Here is a 12946-nt window from a genome sequence, read left to right as displayed (position 1 = left end):
CAGCTCCCTGCTAAAGGCCTAGGAAAAAGCAGTGGAAGATGGCTCAAGTGCTTGGGCCCCTACCACACTCTCTCTGTGTTGTTCAAGTCCTGTGGGAACCAGTGCATCCCCTCGTGAATGTGTGAGTGTGTGCATGTGTGTGTGTGATGTGTGTGAGTGTGTGTGAGTGTGTGTGTGTATGATATGTGGTGTGTGTGTTATTGAGGGCAGATGCAGGGACTAGCTCCGTGGACAATAGAATTGGAGTTTCAGGCCACTTTCTCTCCCATATCAGCCCTGTTAAAACACTCTGTGCAAACCCCAGATGTCCAAGGCCAAGGATGGAGAAAGGACAGGACTGGAATCGTCCTCTAGAGGTGTCCAGAGCAGTGTCCCCTGGAGCAGAAGAGGTGGGCATGGGCTTAGAGCCACCCACCCTGGCCCCCGCCCCTTCTCCCACTCTGAGCCTGGTGTTGTCCTCTACAATGCAGACACTCAGGACCTCACTCACAGCTGGGGCTGCTGGGGGCACTCAGACATCTGTCTGCTCCTTCTCGCCAAGCTGTGTCCACACCAGGGCTGCTGATCCTGCCAGAGCCGACACACACCGACGTATCCGAGGCGCACTGCCAACCCTGGCTGTGGGAGGTTGTTGTACCTTGCGAAGAATCCTATTAAATGAAACAAAGCTATGCCGACATGCACCTTTTAAAGGGTTGCTTCATCTTCTATGAAATTGTCTAAGGTCCCTTCCGTCACTAGGTGGCAACCTTGAGTCGTAGAAAGTAGTGAACCAGGCACACCTTTAAAAACAGCACTTTACCTTTTCAATTTCCAATTGTAGCAAAATATGTGTAGCTTAAAACTTACTTTGTTGAGAAATATTTCACTAATGTTAATTCTGTAATGAAGAATTTGAGACTTTTAAAAATATTTGTTTTAAAAATTTTTAAAAACGCGAATATTTACCACAATATTCATTTTTAAGTCATTCACCTTCTGCCTTGGTCCCACTGTCTGTCTCCAGTGTCCCTGCATCTTGTAGAACTGAAGGTGTCACTGCTGGGCCTGAACAGGTCCCCAGATACATGATTGAACCCCGTCTCCTGTGGGGTTCCATCCTGTGTATTGAGAGGTGGGGTCTTTTTGGAAGTGACTGACTACGCCCTGAGGCTCCATCCATGGAAGCGGATTAGCATTTCACAGGAGGCCCAGAGGGAACCAAATAGGGATGCAGGGTTGGTCCCTTTTGCCCTTCCCTGCCTTCCATCCTGTGAAAACTCCCTAACCAGGCGGGCGGGCCCTCACCAGCCAGCGGCTCTGCTGGTAGCTTGACCTTGGTCTTCCTACCCTGAGGCCTGAGAGAGAAATTTCTGCTGTTTATGAATTACCCAGTCTGTGACGCTCTGTTTCAGGGGCAGAATCAGACTGGGCCCGCAAGGCTTACACAGCAGCTCAAGGCTCCCCTGCCTGCCATCTCACCTTCTGCTTCTATGAACTGACTGCCCTAGTGGCAAGAGACAAAGGACAGCAAATTTAGCTACAGATCAAACTGGCTTTTGTTTCAAGCTCACTGGTCAGGGCAGCCTCCATTCCACGCAGGAGTAAAAGCTCTACTGGCTGGGAGCAGAGCAGCGAGCTTCCTAAGGCGAGAACATGGAACAGGTCGGTTGAATAGAAGCCTGCTTGGTTTTTTATTTATAACCCACGAGAAGCCGGTTACTCCCGTTGTCTGTATGCACAGCTTTCCCCGCTCAACCTTGGGTGAACGCCTGGGTTGCTCCTGCTTTTGGCTACGGTGAGTGACGCTGCCTCTCTGCAGGAACCTGCTGCCAGTTCTGGGAATTCACACTTCTGGGGCCTCGTGCATTCTGGTTTTGGCCTTTTGAGGATCTGCCTGACTGTCTTCCAGTGGCTGCGTCATGTCACGCTCTGAGCAAAATTCTGTTTTCTGTTGTATAGACACATTAATGATTCCAGTGTGAAAAACCCGGCTCAACCAGAACACAGGGTGTTGGTCAGGAGAAGCTCAGAGGGACAGGAGAGACAAAAAGGCTTTGGGGGAAAGAAAGGGAAGCCGAGTGTGGCTCATTAATTTAACAAAGATGCAAATATAGATGTTCGTAGGGGACTGAGGGAGGGGTGTATGGGAACTCTGTATTACCACCGCACAATGTTTGTCTTGTCAATTTAACATTAATCTGAAATAAAATGTTCGAAAGTAGAAAGAAAGCAAAAGAAGAAGGTATGATATTCTGGTACGTACTGCAGCATGGATGAACACTGGAAACATTATGCTAATGATATCGGAAATGACTCCCTAAAATATATACAAAAATGTGGCCCTTAAAATTCCCCAGAAGTGCCATCTGGGGTGCCACATATGTTACCGGAATTTGGGGTGCCTATGATATCACCATATGCTTATTAATAAATCCCCAATATTAATAAGCCCAAGAGGGTTCATGCCTAATATTTAGAGAATTCTAAATACCGGCATAAATAAATGAGACAGCATGGTACATTTTAAGCTTTATTTAGTGAGAGAAATCATAGGAGAGAGAGAGCTTTATCTAAGAGAGAGGGGTAAATCTGAGTTCATAACGAGCACCAGGAACCAGCCATGTGGAGGAGCATCTAGGCCAGGAAGCCTAGGGCAGGTGGCCCGAAGGCCACACACCCTGGAGGCGCAGGGCTATAGCCAGCCCCCTCCTGGCAAGAGGCTAGGGCAGAAGAGCAGGACACCATGTCCCAGGCTTTTAACCCACTTCCAAAGGGGAGTGGTTAATTAACCTGATTGGCCGGTGGGCACCCAGGTGTGGCCAGGTAGGGGCATGAGGTCTCACAGGGGTGTGGCGAAGGTATCAGGTAGGGTGTGAGGTCACACAGGGGCATGGTGAAGGCGTGGTCTTCCAGCTCACAAACCCAATGGATTTTAACCTGTGTGCCTGCCTACTTCACTAAGTGAGTTCAGCCACACAGGAAAGGACAGAGATTGTGTGATTCCCCCTACACGAGGTACACAGAGGAGTCAAATTTAAAGAATCAGAGAGTAAAATAGTGGTGCGGGGCTGGGGGAGGGGACCGGGGAATTATGATCTGATGGTATGGTTTCTGTTCGGGAGGGTGGACAGGATCTGAAGGTGGACAGTGCTGGTGGTTACACCTAAGTGTGCCCCGGAACATGATCAAAATAGCAGAGTTCATGTTACATAGATTTTACAATAAAGCTTTTTAAAAAATACAGTGTTTTTCATTCTTCAGTAATGACAATTAATAATGGATGTATGTGTCTGCTGGGCATCGTACACACCTCAGACCTTGGAATCAGGCTGAAGCACGCCTCCCTCATTTCCCCACACATGTGGGTTTTCATGTGGCTCTTGTTTTTCTTCACAGCATCACAAAGACATGATGCCAGCAAAGGGCATGCAGAGGGGCAGTGCTGAAACTGATCCTGGGAGCTCGTGGTCCCTGTGGTGTCAGCTGGGCTACATGGCCAGGTCTCCCTCAATATCAAAGCGGCCAGGGTCGCTGCGAGGACAGACGAGCAGGATGTGGCAGGTGTGACTGCAGAAGCTGGTCTGGTTGCCAAGCAACACTCAGTGTCCTTGGAGATGAGTGAGGTGAGAACAGGCAGTGGGGGCGGGGTGTCCTGCCCCAGCCAAAGGCAGCTGCAGAGAATGAGTGATGCGGCCATTCCTTACATTGTGATAACCTCTCTCTCTCTTGTATATTCAGAGTTCCTCCATTTATAGTGTCATGCTTATTGTTTGCATATCTCTTAGTCCAATGGTTTCCAAAATGCAAGAATTTCTGGGAGAATCAACATATTTTTGGGAGGTTGGTAAGTTTCAAGCTATTTCTTTTAGAGCGTTGATAATATTGCAATTTCCTTTGCCAATGTTCTGCCTGATGTGGCTTGGGGAGTGTTTGAATTAAGGAGAACATTCAGAGGATCTTTAAAAATACAAAACAAAGTCACTTTTGTCACTAATTTTTGCTTGAAGAATATAATTATTGTTAATTATATGTAAAATTGTCTTGGGGCTGGTGCTGTGGTGCAATGGGTTAAAGCCCTGGCCTGAAGCTCCAGCATCCCATATGGGTGCTGGTTCAAGACCCGGCTGCTCCATTTCCGATCCAGCTGCCTGCTGTGGCCTGGAAAAGCAGTGGAAGATGGCCCAAGTGCTTGAGCCCCTGCACCTGCGTGGGAGACCAAGAAGATCTGCAACTGCAGGTGGCAGCTTTACTTGCTACACTACAGTGCTGGTCCCCTGTATTTATTTCTTCACTCAACAAAATGGAGGAATCTGGAACACACCATGCTGAGTGAAGTAAGCCAGTCCCAAAGGGACAAATACCATATGTTCTCCCTGATCGGTGACAACTGACTGAACACCAAAAAGGAAACCTCCTGAAGTGAAATGGACACTATGAGAAATGGTGACTTGATCAGCATAGCCCTGACTGTTAATGGACAACTTAATACATTATCCCTCTTAGTATTTTTTTTTTTTGTCTGTTCTACTTAATACTACTGGTTTAACTCTGTAATTAACACACAGTTATTCTTAAGTGTTGAAATTTAACTGAAATGTGATCCCTGTTAAACATAAGAGTGGGAATAAGAGAGGGAAGAGATGTACAATTTGGGACATGCTCAAGCTGACTTGCCCGAAATGGTAGAGTTAGAAACATACCAGGGGATTCCAATTCAATCCCATAAAGGTGGCATGTACCAAGGCCATCTCACTAGTCCAAGTGATCCATTTCAGTTCACAATTGATCATAATGAAAGGACTAAGAGTCAAAGGGAGCACATAAACAAGTCTAGTACCTGCTAACACTAACCGATAGAATAAATAAAGGGGAGAGTGATCCAACATGGGAAGTGAGATACTCAGCAGACTCATAGAATGGCAGATGCCCTAAATAGCACTCTGGCCTCAGAATCAGCCCTAAAGGCATTCAGATCTGGCTGAAAAGCCCATGAGAGTATTTCAGGCATGGAAAGCCAAGACACTCTGGAAAAAAAAAAAAAAACTAAATAAAAGATCTCTGTGAGTGAGATCCCAGTGGAAAGAACAGGTCTTCAAAGAAGGAGGTAACTTTCTTTGAAGGGAGGAGTGAACCTCCACTTTGACTATGACCTTGTCTAAACAAGATAAGAGTTGGAGAACTCAAGGGGCTTCCATAGCCTTGGCAACTCATGACTGGAGCATTGGGAGATTACTGATGCCATAAACAAGAGTGTAAATTTGTTAAGTCAACAACAGGAGTCACTGTGCACTTACTCCTCATGTAGGATCTCTGTCCTTAATGTGCTGTACATTGAGATTTAATGCCATTACGAGTACTCAAACAGTATTTTTCACTTTGTGTTTCTATGTGGGTGCAAACTGTTGAAATATTTACTTAATGTATACTAAACTGATCTTCTATATATAAAGAAAATTTAAAATGAATTTTGATATGAATGGAAGGGGAGAGAGAGTGGGAAAGGGGAGGGTTGCGGGTGGGAGAGAAGTCATTGGGGGTGGGGGAACCAATGTAATCCATACACTGTACTTTGGAAATCTATATTCATTAAATAAAAGTTAAAAAAAATCACCTAGCCTGTGTCACATATTACAGACAGCCTTGGGGACAAGGAAGCAAAGCAGAAATAACAGAGGATCCCACATTCAAAACACCTCAGAGAAGGAAAGAAACTCACAGAGAAAAAAAGAATGTATTCAGACAGAAGAGCATTCTGGGACTGAAATGGTGGGGGACAATTTGGCTCCAGCCATATAATTTTCTGTATTTTCCTTAAATGCATCAACCCCAAAATATTCTCGATGTTTATTCTATGACTCCATATTGTCTCTATTTATGACTTTAATAAGAAGCCACCTCTCAGGGAAGTCCTCCATGACTGCTGTCCCGTGAGACTCTTGACGGGCTCACTACCTTCAGTCCATCATGAGACTGAGGCATCTTTTCATAAAATGTATTCAAGAGGCTAAGGGAGGGAGGGAAGGAGGGGAGAGAGAGCGAGAACGAGAGAGACACAGAGAGATTCCACCTGTTAGTTCACTCCCCAAATGCTAGCCATGGTTGGGACTGGGCTGGGCCAAGGTCCAGAACTGGCAACTCCATCCAGATCTGCTACATGGCTGACAGGGACCCAAGTACTTGAGCCAACCCTGGTACCTTCCAGTGTCTGCACCAACAGGAAGCCGGAGTCTGGAGCTGCATCTGGAATCAAAGCCAGGTACTCTGTAAAGGTTCTGAAACTACTAGAACAAATCCCCACTCTTCGAAGCTACTTTATTTGCATTTTTGTACTGTTTTTCCTCCATGGAAATTAAAGATCCTTAGCATGTGGTGGGAAGAACAGACGTGAGGATTTGGATTTCTGCTTCTTCAGATTCTTACTGAAGACTGAAATGCTCCAAATACCAACAGGACCTGTTTTCCTTCCAAGAAGATTTTAAAAATCTCTTTCTGTTGATACCTTTATCAGGGAAGTAAGAACCAAGTGATAGTGATAAAGTGGCGGGAGTTTAAAGATAGAGCAGTAGGGGGCAGCAGGTACTGACTGGACAGGAGACAATGGTGGCGCTGTCCTGTGCATTTGGCCTCTCAATAGCTATTTCCTATCCTGGTTGTGACAACCAAACATGTCTCCAATATTTCCAATGCCCCTTCCCAGTCTACAGGCATCAGGAGGTATTAAACTGACTGTCGCTTTGTTCTTATTCTTGTTTCTCCAGTGAGCTAGAGAAGGCTGATGCCGAAATGTGCTAATTTAAAAGAAGTGGGATTTCTGGAGACCCTAAAGCCATACTTTATTGAAGGAAAGGTAAAAAGAAATAAATAAAAAACGTATGGAATGGAGAGAAAAATTAGGGAGGGAAAGTCAGAGTGAGGGGAAATAGTAAATTCAGAGAGCAGGCTCTTCTAGGGGAGAACTACAGGCAAATAGAGAAAGCCAGACAGAGGCAGGGAGCGGGTGGACCTAGGTAAATCCAGAGGCTGGCCAAGAGGGCTGTCGACACAGTAGGGACAGGGATGTGGCAGCAGGGAGACTGGTAGAGACATTTGACAGAGTGCCACAGAGAAAGACCAGGTCCAAAGGGAAGAGAGACAAAGGAGGAGAGAAATGGCAATGGGCTGGGGGGAGACAGAAGAGAATCTTAGAGAAATGGAGAGAGAGAGAGAGATGAAGAAGGAGAAAAGAGAGAGGACAGGTGAGAGGGAGGAATGGCCGCAGACAGAGAAGGTGCTGTAGCTTCTCTCCCTCTGCCTTCACTTCTCATATCCAGAGAGGACTTGCAGAGGTCTCAGGAGAGCTGGGCAGAGCCTGTGCTCTGGGGTGACGATCCCCTCACCAAACCCTCATTAGTGACGGCCAACTAGGGGTTCTCGCGTGATCCCAGGTTGCTCCTGACAGCCCTGGCCTGGGGCGGTAGGGTGATCAGGGCGAGGAGTCTGGTAATTGCCTCCCCCTCCCTCGGGGACAGGGCTCTCCACGGGACCAGTTAGAGGACTTCAACGTCATCTGTGATGAGACCAGTTTGGGTACTTTGCTGTCATCTCAGTTTCCGGGTCCAGGCACCAGGAAGCCTGGACGCGCCTGCTCTCGTCGTGGAGGAGCCTCTGACTACGCCCTGGGGCGCAGAAGTGAGGCTTTGGGGCCGCTTGTGGAAGGAGGTACGAGGCTGCTGTGAGGAGGGGCATCTGGCAGATTCCTGGGGCAGTGTCTTGTGGCCTGGCCCTTGTGGCTTTTCTGCCTTCTTTGGCGTTAGCCTGTCCACCGTCCACAGCCCTTCAGCCGCTGCCTGTGGTGTTACACCACTGGCAGTCTTCCTGCCCTAGAGCCTTGCCCTCGCCGTCCATCTGCCTGGACTGCCTTCCCAGACCTTCGCCCTGCTGGCTCCTCATCCTCAGGATTCATGGGTCACATTCTCTGGCCCGCCTGCCCATCGCACTGTCTTTGTAACACACAGTCACTCTGCAAACCTAGGGCTAATCATTTCTCCTTGAGAGGGGGGTAGAATCTATCAATTCCCCTGGGCACCCAGTGGCCAGAGGAGATTCCGTCATGGGCTCCGCAGCCGCTTAGTAAGTGTGCGTGGAGTTGGGTAAACAGCTAAGCAGGACCTGCAGTCTGGTGCAAGGTTCCGGGGGTGGCAGACAGACGCAGTAAGCCATGAAAGGCTGGGTAGGAATTAAGGAATCCACACTGCATTAGACCAAGGACCTATGACAATTAGCCAACGCAGGTCAGCCCTTCTGGAAGTCACCAGAATTGAGCTTGGAGGCAGGGAGGCCAGACAAGTGGCTACTGCAGCAGATGGCTCTGGAGCGAATGCCCCAGGAGAACTTCAAGGACCGGAGAGAGGCCAGGAGCCTAGCGTCCTGCATCGTTCTCAGAGGCACAACATTCATTAGGGCCTTATTTCCAGGACCCCAGAGAAAGCTTTGCCGCTCCTCGATGAGAAATCCTGGTGAGTGTTCTAAGTAACCTCTTCCCCGGACGGCGCCCTCAGCCATCTAAACAGGCTGGAGCCTTTCGTCTTTGACCTGGGCAAGCTTCCGCCGCCCTGAGCGTACTGTTTTCCTCACGTGCCCCTAGGCCTGATGCTGCCCTCGCCGAGTTCGAAAATCCCTTGTACAGAGTATTTTCCAGCGGAAAGTTTTGTCTTTCTTCGGGCCCGCCAAAGGAGCCCTGACACAAAAGAGAAAACTAGCAAACGGTCACGGTGTATTGTGTTGAGATGGCAGCAACAAAAACAATGCCCATATAGTGATAACCACAGCAGCAACCAGGGTAATGACTGCAAATATAGCTGTGTGACCGCAAGTCCCTAAGCAACGTGACAGGCATTTTCCTAAGGACTTCGTGCATTTTTAAAAAAGATTTATTTTATCTACTTGAAAGGCAGGGTGACAGGGAGAGGAGAGAAGAAGGGAAATCTTCCGTCCTCTGGTTCTCTCCCCAAATGGCTGCCACCCTGCGGCTGGGCCAGGCTGAAGCCAAAAGCTTGTAAGTCTGGCCGGGTCTCCCAGTTGGGTGCGGGGCCAGGTATTGGGCTGTCTTCTGCTGTCTGCCCAGGCGCACTAGCAGGGAGCTGGGAGCAGAGCAGCCAGATAAGGGATGCCGGGTCACAGGCAGCAGCACCTGACGCCGGCCCTGAGGTGTGTTAACTCTGTCTCCAAGGGAGCCTGGAAGTTATGTGCAGATTGTTCTTGTCTCACGGAGGAGTAAACTAAGACACAAAGAGGCTGCGCCATTTTTCTGTGACACTTCAGAGAAAGCCCAACCCTCTAAACAGGATCCTCTGTTCTCTTTTTCATTTTTTGAAGATTTATTTATTCGCTTGAAAGGCAGTTACAGAGAGAGGTAGAGACAGAGAGGGACAGGTCTTCTATCCTCTGGTTCACTCCCCAGATGGCCGCAACAGCCAAAGCTGGGTTGATCCAAAGCCAGGAGCTTCTCCCGGGTCTCCCATGCAGGTGCAGGGGCCCAAGTACTTGCACCATCTTCCACTGCTTTCCTAGGCACAGCAGAGAGCTGGGTCGGAAGTGGAACAACTGGGACTCAAACTGGCGCCCACATGGGATGCTGGCACTGCAGATTGTAACTTGCTGCACCACAGCGCCAGTCCCAGTCCTCTGTTCTTTTAACAAGCATGTTGTTCAATGCCAGGTCCTGAGGTCAGCCCTGGGCACGCAGCTGCGGACAGAGCAGAGCCTGGGATTCTCAAGAGGAGAGGAGGTGCCCTCTTCAGTCTTCCTGGACGAGCTCTCCTATAGAGCAATGGCCAGATTTATCCGTGCCTCCATTCACGGCAGGCCCTGGTGCTGAGAGGAGGCGCCCAGGGCTGGCTGACCCCGAGATGAACGACACCAGCTGCTGGTCCTGAGGAGGGCGGGCAGGAGGACAAAGGTAGGGGGGCAGCAAGGATTCTGAGGGCTGGAGGCAGGCTGAGGGGCTGGAGAAAGACCAGTGGGCAGATGAGGGGGGAGAGAGCGCCAGCTCTGATACCCCAGCCCCAGAGGCAGCCACACTCTCTAACCTCCGCTTTCCCCCAGGATGGGCCACGCTGCCTGGAATGGGAGCAGGACCCCCGACTTCATGCTCCTGGGGCTGTGGGCCCCGCCTGCCCTGCGACCCTTGCTGTGGGCAGCGCTCCTGCTGGCCTACGTGGCCACCGTGCTGGGTAACAGCGCGCTGGTGGGGCTGATCGCGCTGGACCAGCGGCTGCACCGGCCCATGTACCGCCTGCTGACCCACCTGGCGCTGCTGGACACAGCCTACGTGAGCACCACGCTGCCGCAGGCGCTGGGGCACATGGTGGCGCGCCGGGCCCGCCTCTCCCTGGCGCGCTGTGGGACGCAGCTCTACGTGGGCATCTCCCTGGGCAGCTGCGAGGCCATTCTCCTGGCCGCCATGGCGCTGGACCGCTGCCTGGCCGTGTGCCAGCCCCTGCGCTACGCGGCGCTCATGACTCCCGCGTGCTGCGCAGCTCTGGCCGGCACGGCCTGGGTGCTGGGCTTTGCCTTGTCGGTGCCCAACGCCGCGGCCGCGCTGCGCCTGCCCTACTGCCCCGGGAGGCCCCCGGTGGACCACTTCTTTTGCGAGCTTCCGGCTGTGCTGAGGACTGCGTGCGCAGACACCACTGCCAACCACCTGCTGGTGTACGGCCTGGGCACGCCCATCCTCCTGGTGCCTTTGGCCTTCATCCTCGCCTCCTACGTCCTGATTCTGGCTGCCGTGCGCAAGCTGCCTTCGACCAAGAGCCGCCTCAAGGCCTTGTCCACCTGCAGCTCGCACCTGGCCGTGGTGGGGCTCTTCTATGGCACGGTGACGGCCATGTACCTGCGCCCTCGCGCCTCCAGCACCCTCCCCGCCAGGCATCACAAGCTGGTGGCTGTGTTCTACCTTGTGGTCACACCCGTCCTGAACCCCCTCATCTACAGCCTCCGAAACCGCGAGGTCCACGCTGCAGCCCGCTACGCACTCGCCCGGCTACGGGGAACCCGCACCGCGCTGCGCTGACCCGGTCGCGCTGGGAGCGCAGAGCTGGATGCGCCTCTTGAGTACTGGCATTTCCACTTCCCAGAGCTGTGCTGCGCACCTTTGGTTAACCGGAAGTCAGGAATCTGACTTAAAATTTTAAATTAATATAAAGAGAACAGATTCTATGTAGTCCTTAGATTTTATTTGTAGGCACACGTGCAGCTGACCAGGTGGTAAATATTTATAGCCTGGCCAGCTGCGGGATCTCGGTGGCTGTGGGAGGCAGCAGAGAACTACGGCTGTGTCCCAAAACACTGCGTTCGTGGACACGGACATTGACTTGTACATAACGCTCATGTGTGCAAAATATTATTTTTAACTTTTTCAACTTTAACAACGTGAAAATCACTTTTAGTCCCTGGGCCACGGTTTGCTGGAGCCTGACCTGGGGCAAGGGACTGACCCAATGGTCGGGATTAAATCCAGAATGTCATCCGAGGACTTCCAGCCTTTTGCCACTGCTGTCCAATCAGAGATGTTCCTTGCCCATTGTCACCTGGACGCAGTTTGTCATGGGTCAAGCACTTTTAGGAGGGTCTGTGTGCTGTCACTCAGACTTCAGAATAACCTCACGAGGTGGACGTCATTATGACCCTCCTCTTAGATGACAGTCAAGGCACAAATAAGGAACTCCTGCAGCCAACCCTCATCGTCTTTAATTTCGTCTCCCTTCCCATCCCTCCCCTTCCCCGCTCCTCTTCTTTTTCTTCCTTTGCCATCTCCTCTCCTCCCTCCATTTCTATGTGAGGAAACTTCAAAAAGTTCATGGAAATACAATTGAAAAATGTGTTTTAACAGAAGTCACTATGCACTTACTGCCCATGTAGGTCCTCTGTCCCTAATGAGTTGTGCTATGAGAATCGACTGCCAATTTTCTTCCCAAACTGTACTCTATGTTGAGTGTGTGCGTGGGTGCAAATTGTTGAAGGCTATGCTTAGCATGGAGTTGGTCCTCTGTATATAAATCAAACTAAAAATGAATCATAATGAAGAAGGAGATAGGAGAGGGAGAGGGAGGTGGGATGGGAGCATGGGGAAAAGAGCCACTATGTTCCTAAAGTGGTATCTATGTAAAAATGCATTCATTAAATAAAAAACTTTCTAAAAAAAGAAAAATGTGTGTTTTGCTGCAGGATTTTTTTAAATCCATGCATACAAGGGGCTTTCAAAAAGTTCCTGGAAAGTGCATATTATGAAAAAATGATTTCCATTACCCATGAACTTTCTCAAGTACTTGTAGCTATCTAAATGTATGGGTATTGTGTTCACATCGACGTAGATATTGATTTTGATGCCAGTGCTGTCTTAGATGTGGAAATGGATGTGGATAGAAGTAGGAAGGGGTGAAGTTGCAGGTTTGAGAAATGTCATCCTTCCATCCTGAGATGCTGCTAGTCTCTGCTCTCCATGGTTAGCACTGTCCGTGGCTCACTACACTGATTCACAGCTGGGAAGCAGTCTCATGGGATTCGGGTACAAAGTGAGCGCCCCGTGAGTGGCCCAGAGTCTGCTCTCTCACTCACTCACGTGTTCAATCTACAAACGCACACTGAGTGCTCAGGAGATGCTGTGTAAGATCGCGGGTCCTGGGACGCAGCTCTGTGGCTAGATGAGCAGCATCGGGACCACTAGCAAACATCAGCAATGACACGAAGAGAACCAGGCACATGCTACTCATGCACAGCACAATTTATGAGTCCTTTCCCAGGCACTTTCAAAGGACCAATTGATTGAACCCATTCAGTAACCCTGTGAAGTCTGCCCTATTTGAATCCCATTTTGTGGGAGAGTAAACTGAGGCACAGAGCTGAAGCAGTGTCTCCAGGATCACACAGCGTGGTGAAAAGCAGGGTCCAAAACCACACGCACCTGCTCCAGGCCCTGTCTTCCCAA

General features: G+C 50.1%; 1 protein-coding gene across 1 annotated transcript; it reads left to right on the top strand.

Annotated features, from left to right (window-relative positions):
- The first annotated feature begins 2891 nt into the window (after window positions 1–2891).
- LOC100345807 (olfactory receptor 2A1/2A42) lies at window positions 2892–11402 on the top strand. Its single transcript, XM_017338511.3, has 5 exons — window positions 2892–2997; window positions 3379–3605; window positions 6741–6829; window positions 9680–9919; window positions 10066–11402. Exon 5 carries the CDS (start codon window positions 10067–10069, stop codon window positions 11030–11032), a length of 966 nt encoding a protein of 321 aa, XP_017194000.2. The 5' UTR covers window positions 2892–2997; window positions 3379–3605; window positions 6741–6829; window positions 9680–9919; window position 10066; the 3' UTR covers window positions 11033–11402.
- Window positions 11403–12946: the final 1544 nt, after the last annotated feature.

This window comes from Oryctolagus cuniculus, chromosome 18 (assembly GCF_964237555.1).
Source record: "Oryctolagus cuniculus chromosome 18, mOryCun1.1, whole genome shotgun sequence".
NCBI classification, from domain to species: Eukaryota; Metazoa; Chordata; class Mammalia; order Lagomorpha; family Leporidae; genus Oryctolagus; species Oryctolagus cuniculus.
The sequence above is the reverse complement of the archived record's forward strand: the minus strand, read 5'-3'. Positions and strand labels throughout refer to the sequence as shown.